This window comes from Oncorhynchus keta, chromosome 28 (assembly GCF_023373465.1).
Source record: "Oncorhynchus keta strain PuntledgeMale-10-30-2019 chromosome 28, Oket_V2, whole genome shotgun sequence".
NCBI lineage: Eukaryota > Metazoa > Chordata > Actinopteri > Salmoniformes > Salmonidae > Oncorhynchus > Oncorhynchus keta.
Genome location: NC_068448.1, coordinates 65716722 through 65739604, shown reverse-complemented (window position 1 = coordinate 65739604; position 22883 = coordinate 65716722). Strand labels below are relative to the sequence as shown.

The following is a 22883-nucleotide window of genomic DNA, read 5'->3' as shown; positions in this document are numbered from 1 at the left end:
TTGTGTGTAGATTGATGAGGAAATGTTTTAATTGATACATTTTAGAATAAGGCTGTAACGTAACAAAATGTGGAAAAAGGGAAGTGGTCTGAATACCTTCCGAATGCACTTTATACTGTATTTTACAGTCAACTGAACACAATATAACACTTTCCAAGCACACAAGAAAAAATACACATTTTATTGACAGAATATGCTCTAGGTTGAAGGGTTCATATGGCAGTAGGTTCTACCGCAGACACAGACTAACTGTACACAACAGCAGACACTAATGGCTCGATTCAATGAGCGGTCAAAAATACTCCTTACCTATCAGTTAGAAGCTGTTAAAATTCAGTTTTCCTGTGTTTTGTATCATATTGTACAACAGCGGATGAAACTAACACTGTAAAAATTGTTGCTGGAGAAATAGTTTTTTGCTAAAAAGCTATTTTTGTTTCTTTTTGACCATTTTAACGGAAAACTATTACAGTAAGGTACTTCATTTTTACCCAGAAATGATTTGATATTGAGATTTAAAAAACACTGCATTAGGCCTTTAACTCTCAGAGCGACCCAGTGACTATGATTGAAGACCCTTTAATATAATGGACAGACGTAAAAATGTGACTATATGAAACACATGATCCCCCTTTACCCCCTTACCCCTATAACATACTGTGTCGTAGTTGGGGCTAGGGTTAGGCTGGGAACAGATGTAAATATTACAGGTTCATCTCTGATCAGTTACAGAAAGATACAGACATAGAAAACAGTATTCCTGATGCCGAGGTCAGGAAATCAGGAAAATTCCATCTATGGTCAGTGTTAGGGATCCAGGTGTCAGTTCTGTTGTGTTTTACTGGGCCTTGGGTTTGTGTTCTCTGGGTTTGAAGGTTTGCTCTGGTCAGGCCTAGGTGGTTTTAGACGGTTCTAAGCGGTCCTAGGAGCTCCACTAGTCTTCGGGTGTGAGATCTCTCGGTCTGAAGTTAAGAGACTGGCTGTTGATGCAGAACCTCTGTCCTGTGGGGTCTGGTCCATCTTCAAACACATGACCCAGATGGGCATCACACTGTAGCGCACACACACACACACACACACACACACACACACACACACACACACACACAGTAGGGTAAAAATAATACAGTAGAGGAGACAGAACACACACCACACCAACACATCTCTCTGCATTATTACCCAGAATGCAACTCACATGTTTACAGAGGACCTCTGTCTCGGCACTACCCATGGTGTTGTCAGGGCGACGGATGATGGAAGCATGGCTCTCGTCGCACTCCCACGTCCCATGAGCCTCTTTGAACGCTGGCCAGCCTGTCCCAGAGTCATATTTTGCCTCTGAACTACAGAGAGAAAGAGAGAGACAGAGAAAGAGAGAGACAGAGACACAGAGAGAGAGAGACAGAGACACAGAGAGACAGACAGAGACACAGAGAGAGAGAGACAGAGACACAGAGAGAGAGACAGACACAGAGAGAGAGACAGAGACACAGAGAGAGAGACAGAGACACAGAGAGAGAGACAGAGACACAGAGAGAGAGACAGAGACACAGAGAGAGAGACAGAGAGACAGAGACAGAGAGAGAGAGAGAGAGAGAGAGAGAGACAGACACACAGAGAGAGAGAGACAGACACAGAGAGAGAGACAGAGACACAGAGAGAGAGAGACAGACACAGAGAGAGAGACAGAGAGAGAGACAGACAGACAGAGAGAGACAGACAGAGAGAGAGGTCTAGTAAGAGGTTTAGTCTAAACGCTCATATTCGGGTTAAATTAAGATGTTAGGGGTTAGAGTGAATTCGGGTTAGAGTGAAGTCAGGTGAGGCGTTAGGGAGGTGAGGGGTGTTAGATGGTTACATGAGTCAGGTGTTAGGGAGGTTAGATGGTTACCTGAAGAGGGGAGTATCGCAGCACACACAGTGGTACATCCCCACCTCACTATGGTTCAGATAGAGACCGCTGAAGGGCTGAGGACACAAATACACACACCTGGCTAACACACAGTAAACACACTATATGTTGTCTTTCTTGTCATTATTGAAGCTTTCAGATCAGTGCAAATGAAGGATTCAGCCCATATGTCATTCTTTAACCAACTGCTCTTATCTTTCACTCTGAGGAAGATTATAAACAAAGAACAAAGTCCATTCAAAACTACACACTGAACCCACTGACATTTATAAAGGAATGTCAGTCAATGGTCACTGAGGCTGAGGACAGGCAACGTGTGTGTGCTGTGTGTGACTCACCATCTCTGTCCCCTTCTCCCTCGTGACCACATACTGTTCAGGGGTAAGTTTTTTCTGCCAGTCTGTGGTCTCATCGTAACGAGTCAGAGATCCTGAGCCTGTAACACACACACTGATAAGCAAAATGTGTTGAACGTTTTGTTGCATTTTCTTTAGTTGTCATTGAAATAAAATATCCATTGCTTTGTGCTTTTCATTTTGCCACTTCTGCCCAATTAGATTTGAGCACAATGGATTTCTGCTCTTTGGAGCAAATGTGACCCCCAGGAAAAACGTGGCAGTAAGCATGTGACAGATGGCTGTCTGGCAACTTCCACTGGTCTTTTCTGCATCAACCTATTACATAACATGACAAAAATACCTGTTCATTTCTTTAAAATTATAGATACACTATGACCTAGTTTTATTAAAATGGTATCTAATAAACTTGTGTTGAAATTCAACTTCATTTGAATAAACTTAATTTTAACTGACAGACAATAAAGTATCCTATGCAGATGCAAGCTATGTAAATCCATTCTATAAAGCCTTATTCGATTCTAACAGAATAGTTCAAACCTGAACTAGTGGAGACAGGACGGATGAAAGCAGGAACCTTGGTCTTGGGCAATAAGGCGGACTTGGCAACCACTCTCTGAGAGATGATGAGCGAAAGTCGGACGATAGAACGAGACATGTTTTCTCCTGTGCGCTACAGTCCTCCGTGCAGAAAGTGGTCTGTATCGAAGTTAAGTGCAGCCGTTTGCGCTGCTCTGACCTAATCTGCGTTGATCGAGGACTTTCAACGCTCCAGCGAGTTCCTGCCGGTCCCTGCCTGCCGGTTTCCTTCCCTGGCCTGCCCTGCTGTCCAGTATTCGGTAGGCTTCTGGGAAGACCCGGTCACAAACTAGATATATTATATAGGTCAGAGTTGATAAGGAAGATAACAGTGACAGAGGACAATTCCTTCTTTTGTTGTTGGGCTGGATGGTTAAATTTGAAGAATCTCAAATTTAAAACATATTTTGATTTATTTAAATATTTTTGGCTTACTACACGATTCCATGTGTGTTATTTCATAGTTTTGATGTCTTCAATATTATTTTACAATGTAGAAAATAATAAAAAAAATAAAGAAAAACCCTTGAATGAGTAGATGTGTCCAAACATTTGACAGGTACTTTTTTTTTCAATTGTTTTTTTTTTTCACCTTTATTTAACCAGGTAGGCTAGTTGAGAACACCTTTATTTAACCAGGTAGGCTAGTTGAGAACACCTTTATTTAACCAGGTAGGCTAGTTGAGAACACCTTTATTTAACCAGGTAGGCTAGTTGAGAACACCTTTATTTAACCAGGTAGGCTAGTTGAGAACAAGTTCTCATTTGCAACTGCGACCTGGCCAAGATAAAGCATAGCAGTGTGAACAGACAACACAGAGTTACACATGGAGTAAACAATTAACAAGTCAATAACACAGTAGAAAAAAAGAGAGTCTATATACATTGTGTGCAAAATGCATGAGGAGGTAGGCGAATAATTACAATTTTGCAGATTAACACTGGAGTGATAAATGATCAGATGGTCATGTACAGGTAGAGATATTGGTGTGCAAAAAAGCAGAAAAGTAAATTAATATAAACAGTATGGGGATGAGGTAGGTAAAATTGGGTGGGCTATTTACCGATAGACTATGTACAGCTGCAGCGATCGGTTAGCTGCTCAGATAGCAGATGTTTGAAGTTGGTGAGGGAGATAAAAGTCTCCAACTTCAGCGATTTTTGCAATTCGTTCCAGTCCAGTTTATTTATTAATTTTATCCGTTATTTTGCCCCAGCCTGCATAGAAGGACTGACTGGTTGATCTGGAACAGTCGCGGGCCCAACCTTACACCATGGAACCATGCCAAAGGTGAATACACAACATACACAATCACAGTGTCTGTCTTGGGAACAGATATTTCAACATCGTCTGTGGTTTGTTGACAAGACATTACCCAACTTTACTAAGGTCAGACGCTGAGAATTATAAATCAATCGAGTCATGTGATGTTGAATAATACTTGAATGACAACAGTGTCTTCTGGGTAAAACAACTTAGCACAAAGATAGAATGGGATAGCTGCACAGTCTAGTTTAGACAGTTGATAAAAGCTTAGTTCACACTGGTAAGGTATAGTCTGGTATTGTATAACCTGGGGCCGTGTGGTGCGTTGGTCCTGAGCAGCCTCCCAGGGTAGTGTATGAGGTCTATGGTCTATAACAAGGACGGGCAACTTTGATGGGGGTGGGGGGGACACAAAAAAACAGAACTCAGCATGAGGGGCCGGAGTGGCTCGTGGGTCTGCGTACCCACATCCATACACCCTGCCGAGATAGCTTCTACCCCCAAGCCATAAGACTGCTAAATAGCAATAAAACTGCTAAATAGCTAATTAAATGGTTACCCTGTCCATCTGCACTGACCCTATGAAAACTCACAAGACTATACAGTATATAACACACGCTCACTCACAACACACACACGCATACCAACACATCCCGAGTGGCACTGCAGTGCAGTGCTAGCTGTGCCACTAGAGATTCTGGGTTCGAGTCCAGGCTCTGTTGCAGCTGGCCGTGACCAGGAGACCCATGGGACAGTGCACAATTGGCCCAGCATCGTCCAGGTTAGGGGAGGGCTTGGCCGGCAGGGATGTCCTTGTCCAATCGCGCATTAGCGACTCCTGTGGCAGCCCGGGCACAGTGCACACTGACACGATGTATGGTGTTTCCTCCGACACATTGGTGCGGCTGGCTAAAGGGTGGGCATTGTGTCAAGAAGCAGTACGGCTTGTTTGGGTTTTGTTTCGATTTATAGCGTCATTCTTGTGTATTTTATTCCCTGTGTTACTATTTTTAATTTAGATTACTTTTTACACTCTAAACAATCCTTCCACGATAAAGTCTACACCTGACGTATTCGGCACGTGACAAATACAATTTGATTTTGTTGTGTCTTTCTGAGGCTCCATTGCTCCTGTCCCTGACTGGGCCTCTCTCTCAGCCAGAGCAGGCCTGTTTGACATGCAGCAGCATCAGTCCTACGTCCACTCCCCTCTCCCCTCTCCCCCAATACTCTAACAAATAACAGAAGCACAGCTCCTACTGACCACTCTCTCACTACAGACTACCAGAACTCTGCACACACCACATGAAAACAACAAGGTCTAGGTTACAGTAAAACTAGAAATATTTGAATATTAAATATGAGACAAATTAATATGGAGACACACAATCTTTGGGTGAGAGGGTACTGATTAGGGTTCAATATTTTCCCGCCATTTTACAAATGTTCCATCCAGAGAATAAATCATTTTTCTCCCGGGTAACCCGGTATTTCCAGCCAAAACAGGAAGTGTCATTACAAAGCATGATCATTTTTTGATTAAAGCTTTGATCAGCATGATGAGCCGTATATTAAATACATTTTATGAGCCCTACATTAACAACATTTAATGTGCCCAAAAATATGTGGACACCTGCTCGTCAAATATCTAATTCCAAAATAATGGGCATTAATATGGAGTTGGTGCCCCCTTTGCTGCTATAACAGCCCCCACTCTTCCACTAGATGTTGGAACATTGCTAAGGGGACTTGCTTCCATTCGGCCGCAAGAGCATAAGTGAAGTCGGGCACTTATGTTGGGCGATTAGGCCTGGCTTGCAGTCGGCGTTCCAATTCACCCCAAACGTGTTCAAAGAGGTGGAGGTCAGTGCTTTGTGCAGGCCAGTCAAGTTCTTCCATACCAATCTCGACAAACCATTGCTGTATGGACCTCGCTTCACTGGTACTAAGGGGTCTAGCCTGAACCATGAAAAACAGCCCCAGACCATTATTCCTCCTCCACCAACTATGCATTCGGGCAGGTAGCGTTCTCCTGGCAACCGCCAAACCCGGATTTGTCAATCGGACTGCCAGATGGTGAAGCGTGATTCATCACTCCAGAGAATGCGTTTCCACTGCTCCAGAGTCTAATGGCGGCGAGCTTTACGCCACTCTAGCCGACACTTGGCATTGCACATGGTGATCTTAGACTTGTGTGCGGCTGCTCGACTATGGAAACCCATTTCATGAAGCTCCTGACGAACAGTTCTTGTGCTGAAGTTGCTTCCAGAGGCTGTTGAGAACTTGAGTGCTGCAACCAAGGACAGACGATTTTTACACACTACACGCTTCAGCACTTTTGTGAGCTTATGTGTCCTACCACTTCGTGGCTGAGCCATTGTTGTTCCCAGACGTTTTCACTTCACAATAACAGCACTTACAGTTGACCGGGGCAGCTCTAGAAGGGCAAAAATTTGAGGAACTGACTTGTTGGAGTGGTGGCATCCTATGAAGATAATATGCCACATTGAAAGTCACCGAGCTCTTCAGTAAGGCCATTCTACTACCAATTTATGTCTATGGATATTGCATGGCTGTGTGCTCAATTTTATACTCCGGTCAGTAACTGGTGAGGCTGAAAAAGCCAAAATCCCTAATTTGAAGGGGTGTCCACATACTTTTGTCAATTTAGTGAATATGATACGGGCTACTGCACATTACCCACAACAGAAAAATATAAAAGGCCATAGATGTAGCTAGCTATACACTCTCATGGGTAAATAAATAAGGCTAATTGTTATGAGTGTGAACTGTATTACTGTATTATACTGTATTATATGGACCGGAATTAAAAACATCGTTCAAACCATGATAAAGCAGAAGAGAACATGCGATTCTGGTGCACCACATGCTGCCTACAAAGTTACAAGTATAGACTAGCGAATTGGATTTACATTTTGAAATATAATAGGGCCTGTAATTAGTAGGGTATAATATATCTTTCATAATATTCCCCTAATGTTATTAGCCTACCTCCTTTTTCTCGATTGTTGCTTCATTTTTTCCTTGCTTTCAACAGTTCAATTAAATACATTTTGTCCTTCTAAGGACATCCTTGAAAAATATAGGACTGGAATTAGATGCATAAGGCTTTCACAACTCTTCACGAAGATTGAATGGTTATGGGTCTGAATAAAAACGATTATAGCCTACCACCATCATGTGTTCATTCGTCATTCAAACTACCCGTGAGTCCTTTTGGCTTCTGTATTTAACGTTCAGCAAAAAAGAGCTTGCATCCCTCTTCAAATAGTCTATTGGTATATAAAATTCTAAAAACAGGATGTCCAACAAGCTATTCTAGTCTAATTTTTCCTGCATGGGACTCCAAGCATGGGAGAGTTTTTTAAGGAGAGGCTAATGGAGCACAGGTGCTTGCATATTGCGCAACTGTAACGGCGTTCTTCGTTTGTCGAAAGAGAGTCGGACCGAAATGCAGCGTGGTAGTTACTCATGACTTTATTGGAAAAAGCGACACATGAAATAACGATACAAAATAACAAACGGAACGTGAAACCTATTACAGCCTATCTTTTTTTTAATAAAAAATAATTTATTATCTTCAATACCATTCATTCTTTACAACTCCTAATTTACATACATACTCAAATAATGGTATTTTAATTAAACTAATTAAACTAAACATAAACCCCAAACAAAACCTCAGGGGAGCATCTTCCCTCCCCGTCACCCTACAAAATACCATTCCCTATCTCCCCATCCCTAATCTATCCTCTTTACAAATCTAAATGACACCCAGCCCTAAACCCCCCTTCCACCTCTCCCTAGCAGCATGCTGCCCCCACTTCCTCTCCTCCCTCTTCATCCTCCCCCTCAAATGTCCTTCCACCCTCCTCACTATCCCTTCCACCCCCAATCTCTCCCTGTCTTCACCATGTTCTGCCTTGCTTCCCACAGCCCCCATTTAAAGAGACTCATGAGAAGCCAGAGCAGAAACCTGTCCCTATCCGTCCCTCTCGCTCTCCCTACACCCCTCTCTAACCTGGCCCACGTCAATACAAAATCCCCCTTTACCAAACCTAACAACACCCGTGCCCTAGCCCATACTACTCCGGCAAAGGCACAGTCCCAAAAGACATGGCGCACAGTCTCCTCCCTGCCACAAGAGGATCTTGGACAGGTGGGGGATTGCACCAAACTATACCGGTACAAGATGGAACGTACCGGCAAACACTTATGAAGGCTCAACCAATTCAGGTCCTTGAGCCTGTTGTCCAGACCCCGCGCCTGCACTCCCTCCCAGACCACTTCCGAGATGCCCACTACAGGCGCCGGACTCCCTGCCTTTCTGACCTCCTCGTACAGGTGCCTGTGATCTAAAGCATGACCAAAGTGCCACGGCAGCTGTTCCGCCCGAGGACCCGTGTTAGACCACACCATTATGCTTCTCGCCTGATACGATAAAAACACCCGCAGGAGGTAACCGGACGGGTGTTTCACTGGCTGAGCAAGCTCCGTTAACAAGAAAGAAACAAAAATTGTGTCCAGCTTGAGGGGGAAATGTGGTACCCCCCTACCTCCCTCCCCGATGGGACAGATCATGCGTGCCCTGGCGACCCACTCGCACCTGCCACTCCACATAAACTGAAACACAAGCCTCACTAGAGGCCTCCTCAGACAAGCCGGCAATGGGTAGATGTATGCCAAATACAAAAGAGACGGCAACACATCCACCTTTAGGACCAGGACTTTGCCCATAAAAGACAAATACCTAGCTTTCCACATTGCTAGCTTCCTCTGTACCACTGCGATACGCATGTTCCAGTTTAGCATCGCTGAGCCGGTCTCAAAATGGACCCCGAGAATCCTCAGGGCCCCCTCACAGAGAGATAACCCCCCAGGCACATCCGTTCTACCGCGCCATCTTCCGAAAAACTTGATGGAAGACTTTGCATGGTTCAGAACTGCTCCCGACGCTCAGGTGAAATCCCCAAAGATGGCAAGGGACCTTGTCAGGCACGAGTCCTTGCACAACAGCAAAGAAGTGTCGTCGGTGTACTGCGTCATCTTAACACGCAGCCCACCACTTCCAGGGATCAGCAAACCTTCCACCCCTGTGTCTGCCCTAATGGCAGCCCCCAGAGGCTCCATGTACAGAACGAAGAGGAGAGCCGAGAGTGGGCACCCCTGCCTGACCCCAGACGAGAGGTCAAAAACGTCACCCAAGTGACTATTTACACTAACTCGGCACCCCGCTCCAACATATAATGTACGAATCCATCCTATAAACTTCTACCCAAATTCTAATCGACCTAACACTCTGAATAATAAGGATCTATTCACGCGATCGAAGGCTTTCGCCTGATCTAGCGCTGCTACCATTAAAGGCAGTCCTCTATCTTCAACCCAAGCGATGGAGTCCCTGATTAACTGTAGGTTCCATCTAATAGAGCGGCCCTCTACCCCGCACGTCTGATCCTCATGAACGACGTAGGGAAGGGCTGTGCGCAACCGGTCTGCTAAAACCTTTGCAAGTAGCTTGTAATCTACACACAGCATGGTCAACGGCCACCAGTTGCCAAGGTCTGTTACTTCCCCCTTCTTATATAAAAGTGACAGCACACCAACAGCCATTGATCCCCCCGGGACCCCCGTCTCAAGGATGACCTTCAAAACTTGAGATAAAACTCAGCCGGCAGCCCATCCATCCCAGGCACCTTCCCTTTTCCCATCCTCCTAAGAGCGCTCTCAACCTCTTCTAGTGAGATCTGGGCCTCCATCACTTCTCTAATGTCCTCTGGCAACCGCCTGGACAAGTGTTCTAAAAACACATTTCCCTGCTCTACATCTATTTCCCTTTCCTTAAATAAACCTTGGAAAGGATCAGTTGTCACCCTGACCATATCCTCTGGTTTTCTAACTATACTACCATCTTCTTCCCTAAGACCATGCATTACCTTCCCACTCTGTCTGGCCCTAACCAACTTAAAGAACATAGCAGAACAAGTCTCATTATGTTCTAGAAAGCCACTATGCGCACAGAACAAGTCTCATTATGTTCTAGAAAGCCACTATGCGCACGCTCCAGGAAAGCTTGAGCCTTCCGCTCCTGCAACTCCCTGAGCTGCGCCTTTAGGGTTGCGGATCTCTCCCAGTCAAACGACCCGCCGAGGTTGCCTGCCTCGTATTCGAGTTCAATTAACCTTTGGATACGATCCACCTCCCTCCTCTCCTCCCTTTTTTTCCTCTTGCAATACCCTATTATAAAAGCCCTAATCCTCACCTTAACTAATTCCCACCACTCTAACACCCCCTCGCACATGGACCGGAGGCCCTCATGCCTCCAAAAGAAACCATAAAACCCGTCAACAAAAGCCTGCTCCTCCAGCACATCCCGATCTAGCTTCCAGTACCCCCTACCAAAGAGGCAGACTGGCGACCCCACCTGCAGGAGCACCCCGTCGTGATCCGAAAAGAAAACAGGCAACAGCCGCCCAGACAACTTACCCAAAGACCTGGGTACAAAAATATAGTCGAGCCTCCGCTCAACCCCTGGAGTTGCGCCATGTAGGACCGTCCATTTTCGGAGTAGTGTGCAGACCACCATCTACCAGACCATGGCAAGCCATTAGCCTGGCAATGGCGCCCGCACTGCTATCCCCCCCTCTTCCTAAATCTGTATTAAAATCCCCCCTATCACTAATTTCCTATTTGTGACACACAGGGGCGTCAGACAGTCCACCATCTCCCTCCTGTCTGCCACCACCTGTGGCCCATACACCACCACTAATCTAAATTTACAATCCCTTATCGTGACATCCACCCCTATAACCCTCCCCTGCATTACCACAAAAGAATCCTCCACTTTTACCTCCCTGTGCCCACACAAAATCCCTACCCCTGATGAGTGCACCCCAAACACCCTAAACCGACTCCCCCTTGTCCCACTCCCTCTTAAACCTACTAACATCCCCTCCATCCCTCAGGTGAACCTCCTGTAAAAAACAAAAATCAAACCCCACACCCTCCAAATAACTAAAAACCGCCCTCCTCTTAACAAAATCCCTTAAACCCCTTACATTTAAACTAACAAAAGTTAAATTAGACTCCATGAAAAAATAAAAACATGTAATACACTCAAATTCTAAACCCAGACAGAAAAAAAAAACAGGAGACTCACCCGATGCTCCCCTGCTCCATATCTACCAGTGAGAACACCATCCGTAATCCCGACATCCCCCCTCCTCCTCCATCACACCATCCCAGGATGCAGGAATAGTGTTTGGCTCTGGGGTGCCCTGCACCCTGGGTCTACCCCCACAATCCTCCCCCTCCCCAGTGTTGCAGCTGGTTTGGAAAAAAATTGGGGAGTCCCCAAACAAAAAACTCCCCACCTCCTCCTGTACCCAGTCCTGAGTCTTGTTAGGTGTGTCCCCACCCAACAGAAGTTGAGGGCCTGGGGAAACCAGCAGCAACCCAGAGGTTTCTCCCACCCCCATCACTCTCTTGGCCATCCCCTCCCCTCACTGTCGGCCAATCGCACCCTCCTCTTCATTCTCTTCTTTGGTGATGGCGGCAGTGGAGAGATACCACCCCCCCCCGCCAGCTCCTCCACCATACCCCTCATCTCTTCCACCAGGGCACTTTCCCCCCAGTCCACTTGCTCTTCCACCGTCTCCTTCTCCACCACTCCTCCCTCGCTTTCTTCTCTCTCATGCTCCTCCACTCGGTTGCCTTCTTCCGCCGCTTTTCCTAGTTCTCCTACTCCCGTGCCTTCCGTTTCCTTCTCTCTTCCATCCGCCGCTTCTTGCTCCTCCTCCTTCCTTGTGGCCTTCCCCTCTGGACCTGTACTCTGGTCATGAGGCGTGCTTCCTTCCCCTCCTCTTCTTCCCCCATCCCCCGCTCCTGCTCCCCCCAGCCGCAGACGCATATGACCTCTGACGGGCCGGGCACCCCGCCACAGGTGTGCTGACGAGCCACACCCATGGCACGTCTTAGGCTTGTCACAATCCCTCGCCTCGTGATCCTCAGATGCACAAAATCTGCATTTTCTTGTACTGCACGAGGCGAATATGTGACCGTAGGCCATACAGCGCCTGCAAAATGGGGGCTGACGTGCATAAAACAACGTCCCCTGTCAGCCCCTAGGGAGAACATAGCAGGAGGATGGAGGTAGCCACCATGTCCCTTTGGGTCCTCTCTGAGGAGGGCCTGGAAGCCACTCCTCCCATTCCAAAACCCAAGGGAGTCTTTGAGGTGCCTTGCTGAGGAGACGTTATCCATGTATCTCCCCAGAAAAGCCCTCACCTCTTCGTCCTTAACGTAAGGGTTGTAAATGTTGACAGTTACAACCCTAAAGTTATTCTTCGCCAGGCTTGTTATTTCGTAGTGGCACATCGGCCTCTCACCTCCCACTGCTCTTGCCCTTCTCAGGATATCATCGTGTTTTTCCTCTGTATATAGTGCCACGTCGTATGCTCCCTCCAACGAGTTGCCTTGGAAACAAAACACGTCCTTCACCGTCAGCTTTAGAATCCCCATCAATATTATCCTTCCAAAAGATTCCCGTCCTAAAGGCTCCAACTCCTTTTCCTTCCAAGCAAAACAAATCGTGTTGGCCAGCCCAATCCCAGGGACCGACCGTGTTGATGTATTTAGCACCATCTCCGCAAGGAGAATGGAGCTCGTTCTCTTCTTCCAAAACAAGTAAAAAAGAAAAACCAAAGTGACCGAGCCTATCTGGTGAAACTACACAGAGACAGGAACAATCACCCACGGAATACAAAGCGAAACCAGGCTACCTAAATACGGTTCCCAATCAGAGACAACGAGAATCACCTGACTCTGATTGAGAACCGCCTCAGGCAGCCAAGCCCATACAACACCCCTACTCAGCCTCAATCCCAATAATACAAAAACCCCAATACGAAATACAACAACATAAACCCATGTCACACCCTGGCCTGACCAAAAATATAACGAAAACACAAAATACAATGACCAAGGCGTGACAGCAACAGACAGAGGCTATAAGTTAGAAGCTTATTATGCATACAATTATCATTAATGAGTTAAATATCAGGCTAATACTGCATTGAATGTATTACCTGGTACCTAGTACATCTACATATAGGGCTATATATCAATCATAACAGGGTCAGTGGCGAACGGTCAGAGCCCCACCTGTTTTCAGCCCCACATTTTCTGCAAAAAAATGTATTTAAATAAATATACACTACTGTTCAGAAATGTCCTTGTTTTTGAAAGAAAAGCACATTTTTGGTCCATTAAAATAATATCAAATTGATCAGAAATAGAGTGTAGACATTGTTAATGTTGTAAGCTGGAAACGGCTGATTTGTAATGGAATATCTACATAGGCGTACAGAGGCCCATTATCAGCAACCATCACTCCTGTGTTCCAATGGCACATTGTGTTAGCTAATCCAAGCTTATCATTTGAAAATGCTAATTGATTAAAGATGCAATAAAACTGGCCTTCTTTAGACCAGGTGAGTATCTGGAGCATCAGCATTTGTGGGTTCGATTACAGGCACAAAATGTCCAGAAACAAAGAACATTCTTCTGAAACTCGTCAGTCTATTCTTGTTCTGATAAATGAAGGCGATTCCATGTGAGAAATTGCCAAGAAACTGAAGATCTCGTACTACGCTGTGTACTACTCCCTTCACAGAACAGCGCAAACTGTCTCTATCCGGAATAGAAAGAGAAATGGGAGGCCCCGGTGCACAACTGAGCAAGAGGACAAGTATATTAGAGTGTCTAGTTTGAAAAACAGACGCCTCACAAGTCCTCAACTGGCAGCTTCATTAAATAGTACCCGCAAAACACCAGCCTCAATGTCAACAGTGAAGAGGCGACTCCAGGATTCTGGTCTTCTAGGCAGAGTTGCAAAGAAAAAGCCACATCTCAAACTCCTACAATGTGATTTTCTGGAATTTCTTTTCTCATTTTGTCTGTCATAGTTGAAGTGTACCTATGATGAAAATTACATGCACAATTGGACTTGCACAATTGGACTTGCACAATTGGTGGCTGACTAAATACTTTTTTTGCGCCACTGTATATATATACTGTATACCATTGAGTTAATAAAGCCGCATACAAACATGGTCTCTTTTTTATTTTCTTGAGTAAGGCAGCTCCAAAATGCAAGTGTTTCAGCCTAGCTCAGTGCTTTCTGTGGTGGTGGTGGGGCAAGCCAGCAGATAATACCTGTCACGGATCGCTAGGAGTGGTGGGTGTGGAGTCAGGCGCAGAGAATACGTTTTATTCAGCTGGGTCCAGCCAATAACCAGGCAAAAATGACCAATAAACCGATAGGTCCCCCAACCAGGGAAAATAACGGACAGCAAAAACGTAAGAGCAAACAATAATACACCACTGACATAAAGGATAAACCCGCACAAAAGCAGGCGAGACCTGGGAGTTTAAATAGCCCCTAACTAACAACAAACAAGATACAGGTGAAAACAATCAAGACAAAACCAAGACATGCCGAGCGCTGCCGGAACAGGGAGAGGAGCTACCTTCAGTGGAAGTCGTGACAATACGGAGCGTTGCGCCGTGATTGGCTCAGTATTCTACCACTCATGGGGACACTCTCACCGCCAAGTATAAGGGTAGAGCTAGAAAATTCTAGCCCGTTGGGTGCTGCCATAGTTACATTAAAGTGCCCATCCAAGAAGGCTCAAGGTCATTGGCCACAGATAAAATTACATCAAATCACGTTATACTGTATGTAGAGTAGCTTTGATTGGCCTGATCAAGTCAACATCATACTTTCAAAATCTTAGCTAGCAGTCATCATCATGAATCAAGTCGACAATCTACTGGCAAATCCTTTTCATCCTTGGCATATGAAGATAAATAATTAAGAGAAATTCTAAATAAAACGTATCGGTTGGAAATTGGAAATTCAACAATGGAAGGAATCAGTGACAGTGGCTAACTGCAAGCATTGCAAAGCAATCACTGCCTGCTATTCAGTGGAGTGGCTGTGTGGTCCCGAATCTGTGATTAAGGGGCTCTTTTCCAAGTTTAAAATGATAAACATTCAACATTGGCCATGCTGTCAATGAAGCATGATTTATGCCGCAAACAAAATTCGGAACTGCGAAAACTTGACTTCAGTGAGTTCAAGATAACTGGGATGTCGGGAATTAACGAACTCCGACTGGGAAAATACCTTTTTGAACGGTCATCCAACTCGGAATTGTAAATTCGACCTCTTTCTAGAGCTACGGCCTGAAGATCAATGACGTCATCATGATTCAACCTTGTTTTTTCCCAGTTGTTCCCAGTGAAAGCACCATAAATCCAGAGAATGCCACTCTGATGACAAAATTTGCCACAGGAAGGTCCACCGTGAAAGCCTTCCTGTTCAAGTGAGCACAACACAACAAGGTGAGTCCAAAAATGTATTCTATGCTTCTGCATAAATTATGTAATATACCAGGGAGATATGTATACTGTAGCTAAGAAAATAATACTAAGTGTATGTTGTGTAGTAAGCTGTTAGTAGCCCATTTGCCTCACCCTCCCCTCTTAATTTCGCCTACTGTTCTGACTTGGTGGTGCACATGTAGCCTATAACCTGTTTTAGAGAAATGTAATCATTGAATATTGTAAGAGCTTTCATTGTCTGCATACAGTATATGCTAGATGTATTTAGCTGCACATACTGACATATGTTTTTCTAAAAGCAGTAAATGAGGCTGAATGAACTGTTTCGCTGCCAGACAAGGCTCCGCTGATAGCCAGGTGTAGCAGTGGTAAGGTGTTGGGACAGCTTTATGTAGGCCCTAACTGTTTGTGGGCACCGTTTGTCAAGGTTATACTGCAATTAGAGTAGTATTTAGTGTGGTGTAGTGACTTTGCTGGCATGCATTCCACTTTTTTGTTTTTGTTTTGCCTGACCAAGATTTACATGCTAAAATCACCACTGAACAGGATGAAATATTTTGGATGCAATTTGAAAGGAGTTGATGGAGAAAGAGAGAAGGACTGCAAGGGGGCTCGCATGTGCACTGATTTAAAGCAACGATATTCGAGTGATAGGCTGTTTTAAAACTCTGCAGCTGCAATTTAAAAAAAGTATTATCTTTACAGGAGAGCGACAGGAGAGGAGAAGGGCACAGTGGAAGAAAGATCAGATGGCTTTCAGAGTCAGGGCTCATAGACCAGACACACTGAGGGGAGTGCAAACAATGTTAGGGCAAATGAGAGGAGGTCCAGAGTTTGAAGAGTTTTGGAACACAGCCCTGGGCAGTGAGGGGTCCAGAACAAATAAAAGAGGTACTCTACAAGCTACGCAGATATATCAGCCCTAAACTAAGGATTCAAACACCCGGTTAAGTCAAATACTGTACATGTCATTGGGTTGGTGTGAGCGATGATATACTCACACATCGGAGGGTTTGGGGTTAATAGCAATGACAGGCCATCGCTGGTTGACTGGCTGTTTCGACAGATCCTCTAGAGTAAATATCCTCTGGCCAGAACGAGCCTGACAGACAGACACGAGCGAGAGAGATATAGAGCGACAGAGAGAGCGACAGAGAGAGTCAGAGAGAGCGAGAGAATGGAGGAGGTAGTGCTGAGATGTTACATACACACACAGTCCTCCCTTACTGTCCGGGGTCGTAGAAGCTGTCCATAGGGATGTCCTTGGAGGCCAGTGTGTTAGTCAGGCTGTATTCGAGAGACAGGTTGGAATCTACGCACACGTGCACGCACACGGACACACACACACACACGCATGGACAAACACACCAAACATACAGATCACACACAAACAAAATAAACATGTGTGTCCTACACAACACAATACACACAGGTAAACTCACAACTTCAGGGCAGACACGAAATGCAACTACTACAGAGCTAAAAAAAAATATTACAGAGCTATACTGCCATCTGCTGGTCCCTTAGTAAATCTCTCAAAACAAAAGCATTTCATTATGCAATCTGTCTTGAAATGTCAGAATGGTTGGGTTAAATACAGAAGACACATTTCCGTTGCAATCATTCCATTGTACAACTGACTAGGTATCCATCTGTGGTATTGTATGGAAGCCAAAGTCATTTCATAATGGAAAACACTTAACCCACACACACTCTCTTGAATTGTATTTATTTGACCTTTATTTAACTAGGCAAGTCAGTTAAGAACAAATTCTTATTTTCAATGACAGACTAGGAACAGTGGTTTAACTGCCTATTCAGGGGCAGAACAACAGATTTATACCTTGTCAGCTCAGGGATTTGAAATTGCAACCTTCCGGTTACTAGTCCAACACTCTAACCACTAGGCTACCTAACTTACCTTGTGGGGACACACAATTCAGTCCTATTCAAGATCCTATTTTCCCTAACCCCTAACCTTTACCCTGACCCTGACCCTAACCCCAAAACCTAACCTTAAACCTAATGCTAAAACCAACCCTAGATCCTAACCCTAATTCTAACCCTAACCTTAACCCCCTAGAAAAAGCATTTGACCTTGTGGGGACTAACAAAATGCCCCCAGTTGGTTCAATTTGTGTTAGTTTACTATTCTTGTGGGTACTCCTGGTCCCCACATGTATAGTTAAACCCGTCCACACTCACCCCAGCTTGCACATTTCCACGGTATTGTTGGTGCACACGCTGATAGCCCAGCATGCATTGCGGCATATCTCCTGTGATTGGACCGTAAGCAGTTTGACCAATGGGACAAGGCCTTCCGCATTTCTCAGCAAATCAGGAAGAGATGGAATGAGAGGAGGGAGTTTGTACTTTTGGGAATATTTCATTGGTTCCATCATACCGGGAAACATCAAATTCTTGAGTTATTTGACCCAGATTTGAAACCCACACTACGGACAAAGACACACTCATGTCTGCCTGTTCCTCAGCATCGCAGGCAAGCCGCGAGGGCCTGCATGGCTCTGACAAGGGTGTGTGTGTCCACAGACTGCAGTGGGTCTAGGAGGGCGGCCATGACCCCGTGGGACATGATGCTGCCACGCAGGAATTCCCGTTCAGGCCATGTTGGTGAGAATGACCGCAGCATGAGCCACCGCACCGGGAATTATGTGATGGAGCTGCTGAATTAAGCCAATGACACTCATTTATTGAAATAAAATGAAGAGATAACGGGGGTGGACATACACACACACACTTAGCCCTTGCAGCTCTGAGCCACCCTGGAGATGGCCTTGACAACGTGTGTCTGAATGTCCAGCAGGTTGGGAGTGGTGATAAACTGCAGTAACCTCTGGAGACCTCCAGTCTCATGGATCAGCTGGAGATGGTCTCTGTCCTCCAACCAGATAGAGACCACCTGGAGAGCTGCTACATGCAGATCACTGAACAACTACAAGACACAAACACAAGAAATGAGTCAAATTCGTTAAAATACTTGAGCTTTGCTTGATTTAGTTTACCTGGTAGAATGAATTCAATAGAAAGATCAAACTACAAGTTTGATCAAAAGCACCTTAAATACTTCACAATGTCACGCCCTGACCTTAGTTCCTTTTTTATGTCTCTGTTTTAGTTTGGTTGGGGTGGGCATTCTAGGTTTTTGCTCTAGGTTTTGTATTTCTGTGTTTGGCCTGGTATGGTTCCCAATCAGAGGCAGCTGTCGATCGTTGTCTCTGATTGAGAACCATACTTAGGTAGCCTGTTTTCCCACTATGATTTGTGCGTAGTTATTTTCTGGTTAGTGTTTGTTGCACCTGTCAGAACTGTTCGTTTATCATTTTGTTGTTTTTGTTTGTGTATTCATCTTTATTAAAATCATTATGGATACGTACCACGCTGCACTTTGGTCCTCCTCTCCTTCTCCCAACGACAATCGTTACACACAAGTACAGTACTTTCAAGTATGTGATAAATATAAATATATGACCCACACAGACCTTGTTGCAGAGGAACTCCAGCAGCCTGTCAAAGCCCTGCTTCTCCCTGAAGGTGACCTGTGTGTTGTTATCCATGGTTACGCTTGCCGGGGTCCTCAGGCAAGCTGCTGAATGACCGTGAAATCAGATCTCAACAGCTACAGGAGAGGAGAACGCCATTTATCTCATGCACAGACACGCGGCTGGGGAGGTCCTACACACATGTAAAATGGGGCTTTAGCTCAGCAGGCTAATTTAGTCTCGTGGCGAGCAGAAGACTTGAGTTCAAGCCCCATCGGTCACACACACAAAACACACACCTGCACCAGGTTGTAGATAGACTCCTCAGAGTTCTTCTTGACTTCAGGGTCAGGGCTTGATAGCAGCTGTATGAGCGGCTCTAGTCCTTCCTGGTCCGAGATCTGGACCTTATAGTTGAAGCCACCAACAGGGAGGCCAGGCACAACTCATGGACCACCACATGCTCTGGCACCCGAACACACACACATATAAACACACACAGAGAAAAATACATACAGATAAAATGAAATGTGAAATGTCACAATGATTTAATGACTGGTGGAAACATATGATGAGAGCCACACCGCCACCAAACGCTCAGCAAGAGCATACTTTCAGGTGACAGCTTTCCCGATTACAGAAGCATTGACATCCAGTTTCTTCAGAATTTCTTTTACATCACATTTCAAACAGAGCAGAATACGAAATGACCTAATGTTTCTGGCAACAATCTTGTCTTCAGCCACAATTCACCACTGTTTACAATGCGACCGACCCTAAATAACTGATTTTGTTACTGCATTGTGTTACTAATCCTATATCAGCAGTTGTTACTATCCTACATCAGTAACTAGAGAAGGGTTCTTTACTGTTGGCAGCCATGACCCCCAGGGCCATGAAGGCGTTGCGGTGGACCAGCTTGTCTTCGTGGGATATGAGGTGAGACAGAGGCTCCACTGTCCCTAGCCCCAGCAGCGAGCTCCTGTTTTCATCACCTACCACCATGTGGAGACAGAGAGACAGGGAGATAGATGGTGGAGAGAGGGATTGAGAAAGAAAGAAAGAGAGAGAGAGAGAGAGAGAGAGAGAGAGAGAGAGAGAGAGAGAGAGAGAGAGAGAGAGAGAGAGAGAGAGATAGGGCTTTATGCTCAATAGGTAAGCTGCTCCCAAGCTTTGGTCCAGGCTCAAATGAATATATCGCTTTCATTGCACAGCTTTCCACAGTCCAGTTTTTTCAGATAATGTGATTATTTCAATGAAGAAAGGATACCATATTGCTATGACGTTAGTTCTCTCAGCAACATCAAGGGTAAAAACACCTTTTCCTGCAAATTTGTGGATGGCTTTGCAAGCTTTAGCCAAAACCTCTTCAGGGGAATTGAGCATGAGGACCACAGGGGCTGCCTTCTTACTCTTGATCAGCAGAGTGTCAAACTAGAGAGAGGGGAAGAAGAGAGAGACTATTCCATTTGCTTTGGCAATGTGAACATCTGTTTCCCATGCCAATAAAGCCCTTTGAATTTAATTGATAGAGGGAGAGATTAAGTTGTTTGACTTCTCATTACATTGACCCCCACCACCACATATCTTAATCTTCTTACCAGATCCTTAGATGAGGGCTCACTCTCATTCTACATTTTCTTCCCCATCCTGAAACTACAAACAACATATTTTTCAGAAAACTTATTTACCCATTTATAACATGATGTCAATGTTTACATGGGTGTCAACTTTGGCATGCACTGGCTGAACTTAGCTTGTTAACTAACGCTGTCACGCTCTGACCTTAGAGAGCTGTTTTATTTCTCTATTTGGTTAGGTCAGAGTGTGATTTGGGGTGGGCATTCTATGTTGTTTGTTTCTATGTTTTGGTGGGTATGGTTCTCAATGAGGGACAGCTGTCTATCGTTGTCTCTGATTGGGAATCATACTTAGGCAGCCTTTTTTTCCTTTTGGGAGTTGTGGGTATTTGTCTTCGTTTGTGCATGTATAGCCTTACGGAGCTTCACGTTGTCGTTGTTGTTGTTGTTGTTGTTGTTGTTGTTGTTGTTGTTGTCGTCGTCGTCGTCGTCGTTGTTGTTGTTGTTGTTGTTGTTGTTGTTGTTGTTGGTGGTGGTGTTGTTGTTGTTGTTAGCGACATTTGCAAATAAAGAAAAATGTACGCTCACCACCCTGCACCTTGGTCCATTCCATACGACAAACGCGTTAACTAGCTAGCTAAGGTTGTAAGAGAGCTTGCTAACACAATTACCCTGGACGTCCAAATGAGGTTGCTTTTAGAAAATGTATGATTACCTTTCTGATTACCATTTGAATAATGAACTGTTTCTTACATGTTGTTCAATTCCGCGGACTTTCATTTCCGCGGACGATCAGTACCTAGCTATCTTGCATACAGGTTTTCAGCTAGTCTGTTAGCTAGCAAATAATGTTTTGGAAAGCAAGTTTGACATTTCATTCCAAGGCGACGAATGCCACAATTTTAGTCAGAGATCCTATCTAATTCTATGTTTTTTTTGTGCGTGTGGAACAAACTGGAAGCCAGAAGTTGGAAGATTTTCATGAAATTAAAGCCTTTGGTTTAGAATGTGCCACACTCTTTTATGTGAATAATAAGGATTTGTATTTTAATTCCTAATTATATGGATTGGACCACAAGCCAAAACAAACAATAAAATGCATTCCATGACATTTTTACATGCAAGTTGCACTTGAAGTGGTGGGAATGACTGTAAAAACGATAGAGTAGGTAGGTCCTTTATTTGGTTGATGATGACCGTCATACAAAATCAAGAGACTATATTTCATCAGTTAATTACTGCAAATCACATACTGTGGCTTTTTATCAACTAGTTGTTCTGGTCATTTGCCAACATCCTCAGCAAGATGTTAGCTTTGCATGCCTTGGCAACACAAAGAACAATTTACATTTCACGCAGCAGATGATAATATTTGCCCTGTAGGCTTATTTTGCATGCACTGCTTGTACAGTTAACACTGCTAACACAAAATAACAATATGCAAAGCTTACTGGCATTTTTAGTGGCTTGGAGACTAATTTTGCATTAAAATAACAACCTGAACATTTTATGAACTGTTTGGTTAGGGATTATTGGTTTACCTTTATATAGGGCAATATACATGTGTGTCATTGTGCTGCTGTGTATTTATTTTACTGTCTGCCTGTCTGAATGTCACCCACACCCACTATTCTATTCTATTTCGCAGTAATGGTGTGGCTGTGCCTTTAAGAGTTGGCCTGCCTGTCTCCCACAGCAGCACAAGAGGCTCCTGGCATGAGGAGGGTGAGTCATAAACCAAATGAGCTCCACATCATCACCAGCAGACAGAGCGGGGCTTCCTCCACCACAACGACGCCCTGACACAGCACAGCGGCTTGAAACAGCACACTCTGCACCAAAACACCCAAACGACCTCTAAAAGCATTACAGCACCTCTGGCCCTGCGGGACACTGTCACTACATTGTCAGCGGCTTGCCTGCCCTGAGTGATACAGATTCATCTCAAATAAAGGTTCAAGATTAGGGGATGGGGGTGTGCAGATATTTTAGAGCTTTTCACTAATGTATTATTAAGGTTTGCAAAGGGACATGCATACAGTAGCCTACATAGACACACATACATGCACACGGTTGATAATATGACTTTAAAATAAAAAGGACCAGCATTTATCAATGTCATTTTTCTCAAATGAGTCACATTTTGTATGAATACAGTATTTTATTTGAGAGAAGGGAATCACATTTAAGAGAGGGCGAGAGAGACCATACTTGGGGAGGTTGGACTGCAGTGTGTTGGTGCGTTCACGAACACTGGGAACT

At 44.7% G+C, this 22883-nt stretch overlaps 1 protein-coding gene and 1 long non-coding RNA gene across 2 annotated transcripts; one reads left to right on the top strand and one right to left on the bottom strand.

The window, feature by feature from the left end:
• Positions 1 to 158: 158 nt before the first annotated feature.
• On the bottom strand, positions 159 to 3079 carry msrb2 (methionine sulfoxide reductase B2). The gene is made up of 5 exons (XM_052483653.1): positions 2809 to 3079; positions 2251 to 2348; positions 1892 to 1968; positions 1196 to 1343; positions 159 to 1051 (listed from the first exon to the last, which is right to left on the bottom strand). Exons 1-5 carry the CDS (start codon positions 2924 to 2926, stop codon positions 935 to 937), a joined length of 558 nt encoding a protein of 185 aa, XP_052339613.1. The 5' UTR covers positions 2927 to 3079; the 3' UTR covers positions 159 to 934.
• On the top strand, positions 2958 to 22684 carry LOC118361685 (uncharacterized). The gene is made up of 3 exons (XR_004821037.2): positions 2958 to 3107; positions 4065 to 4138; positions 22270 to 22684. It is a non-coding gene; the product is annotated as an uncharacterized LOC118361685 (long non-coding RNA).
• Positions 22685 to 22883: the final 199 nt, after the last annotated feature.

Coding starts and splice junctions, on each gene's coding strand:
- msrb2 (XM_052483653.1), bottom strand. CDS start 2,926: ATGTCTCGTTCTATCGTCCGACTTTCGCTCATCATCTCTCAGAGAGTG. Junction 1,344..1,891: donor TGCGATACTCCCCTCTTCAG/GTAACCATCTAA, acceptor TTCTCTCTGTAG/TTCAGAGGCAAAATATGACT. Junction 1,052..1,195: donor CAGAGGTCCTCTGTAAACAT/GTGAGTTGCATT, acceptor TGTGCGCTACAG/TGTGATGCCCATCTGGGTCA.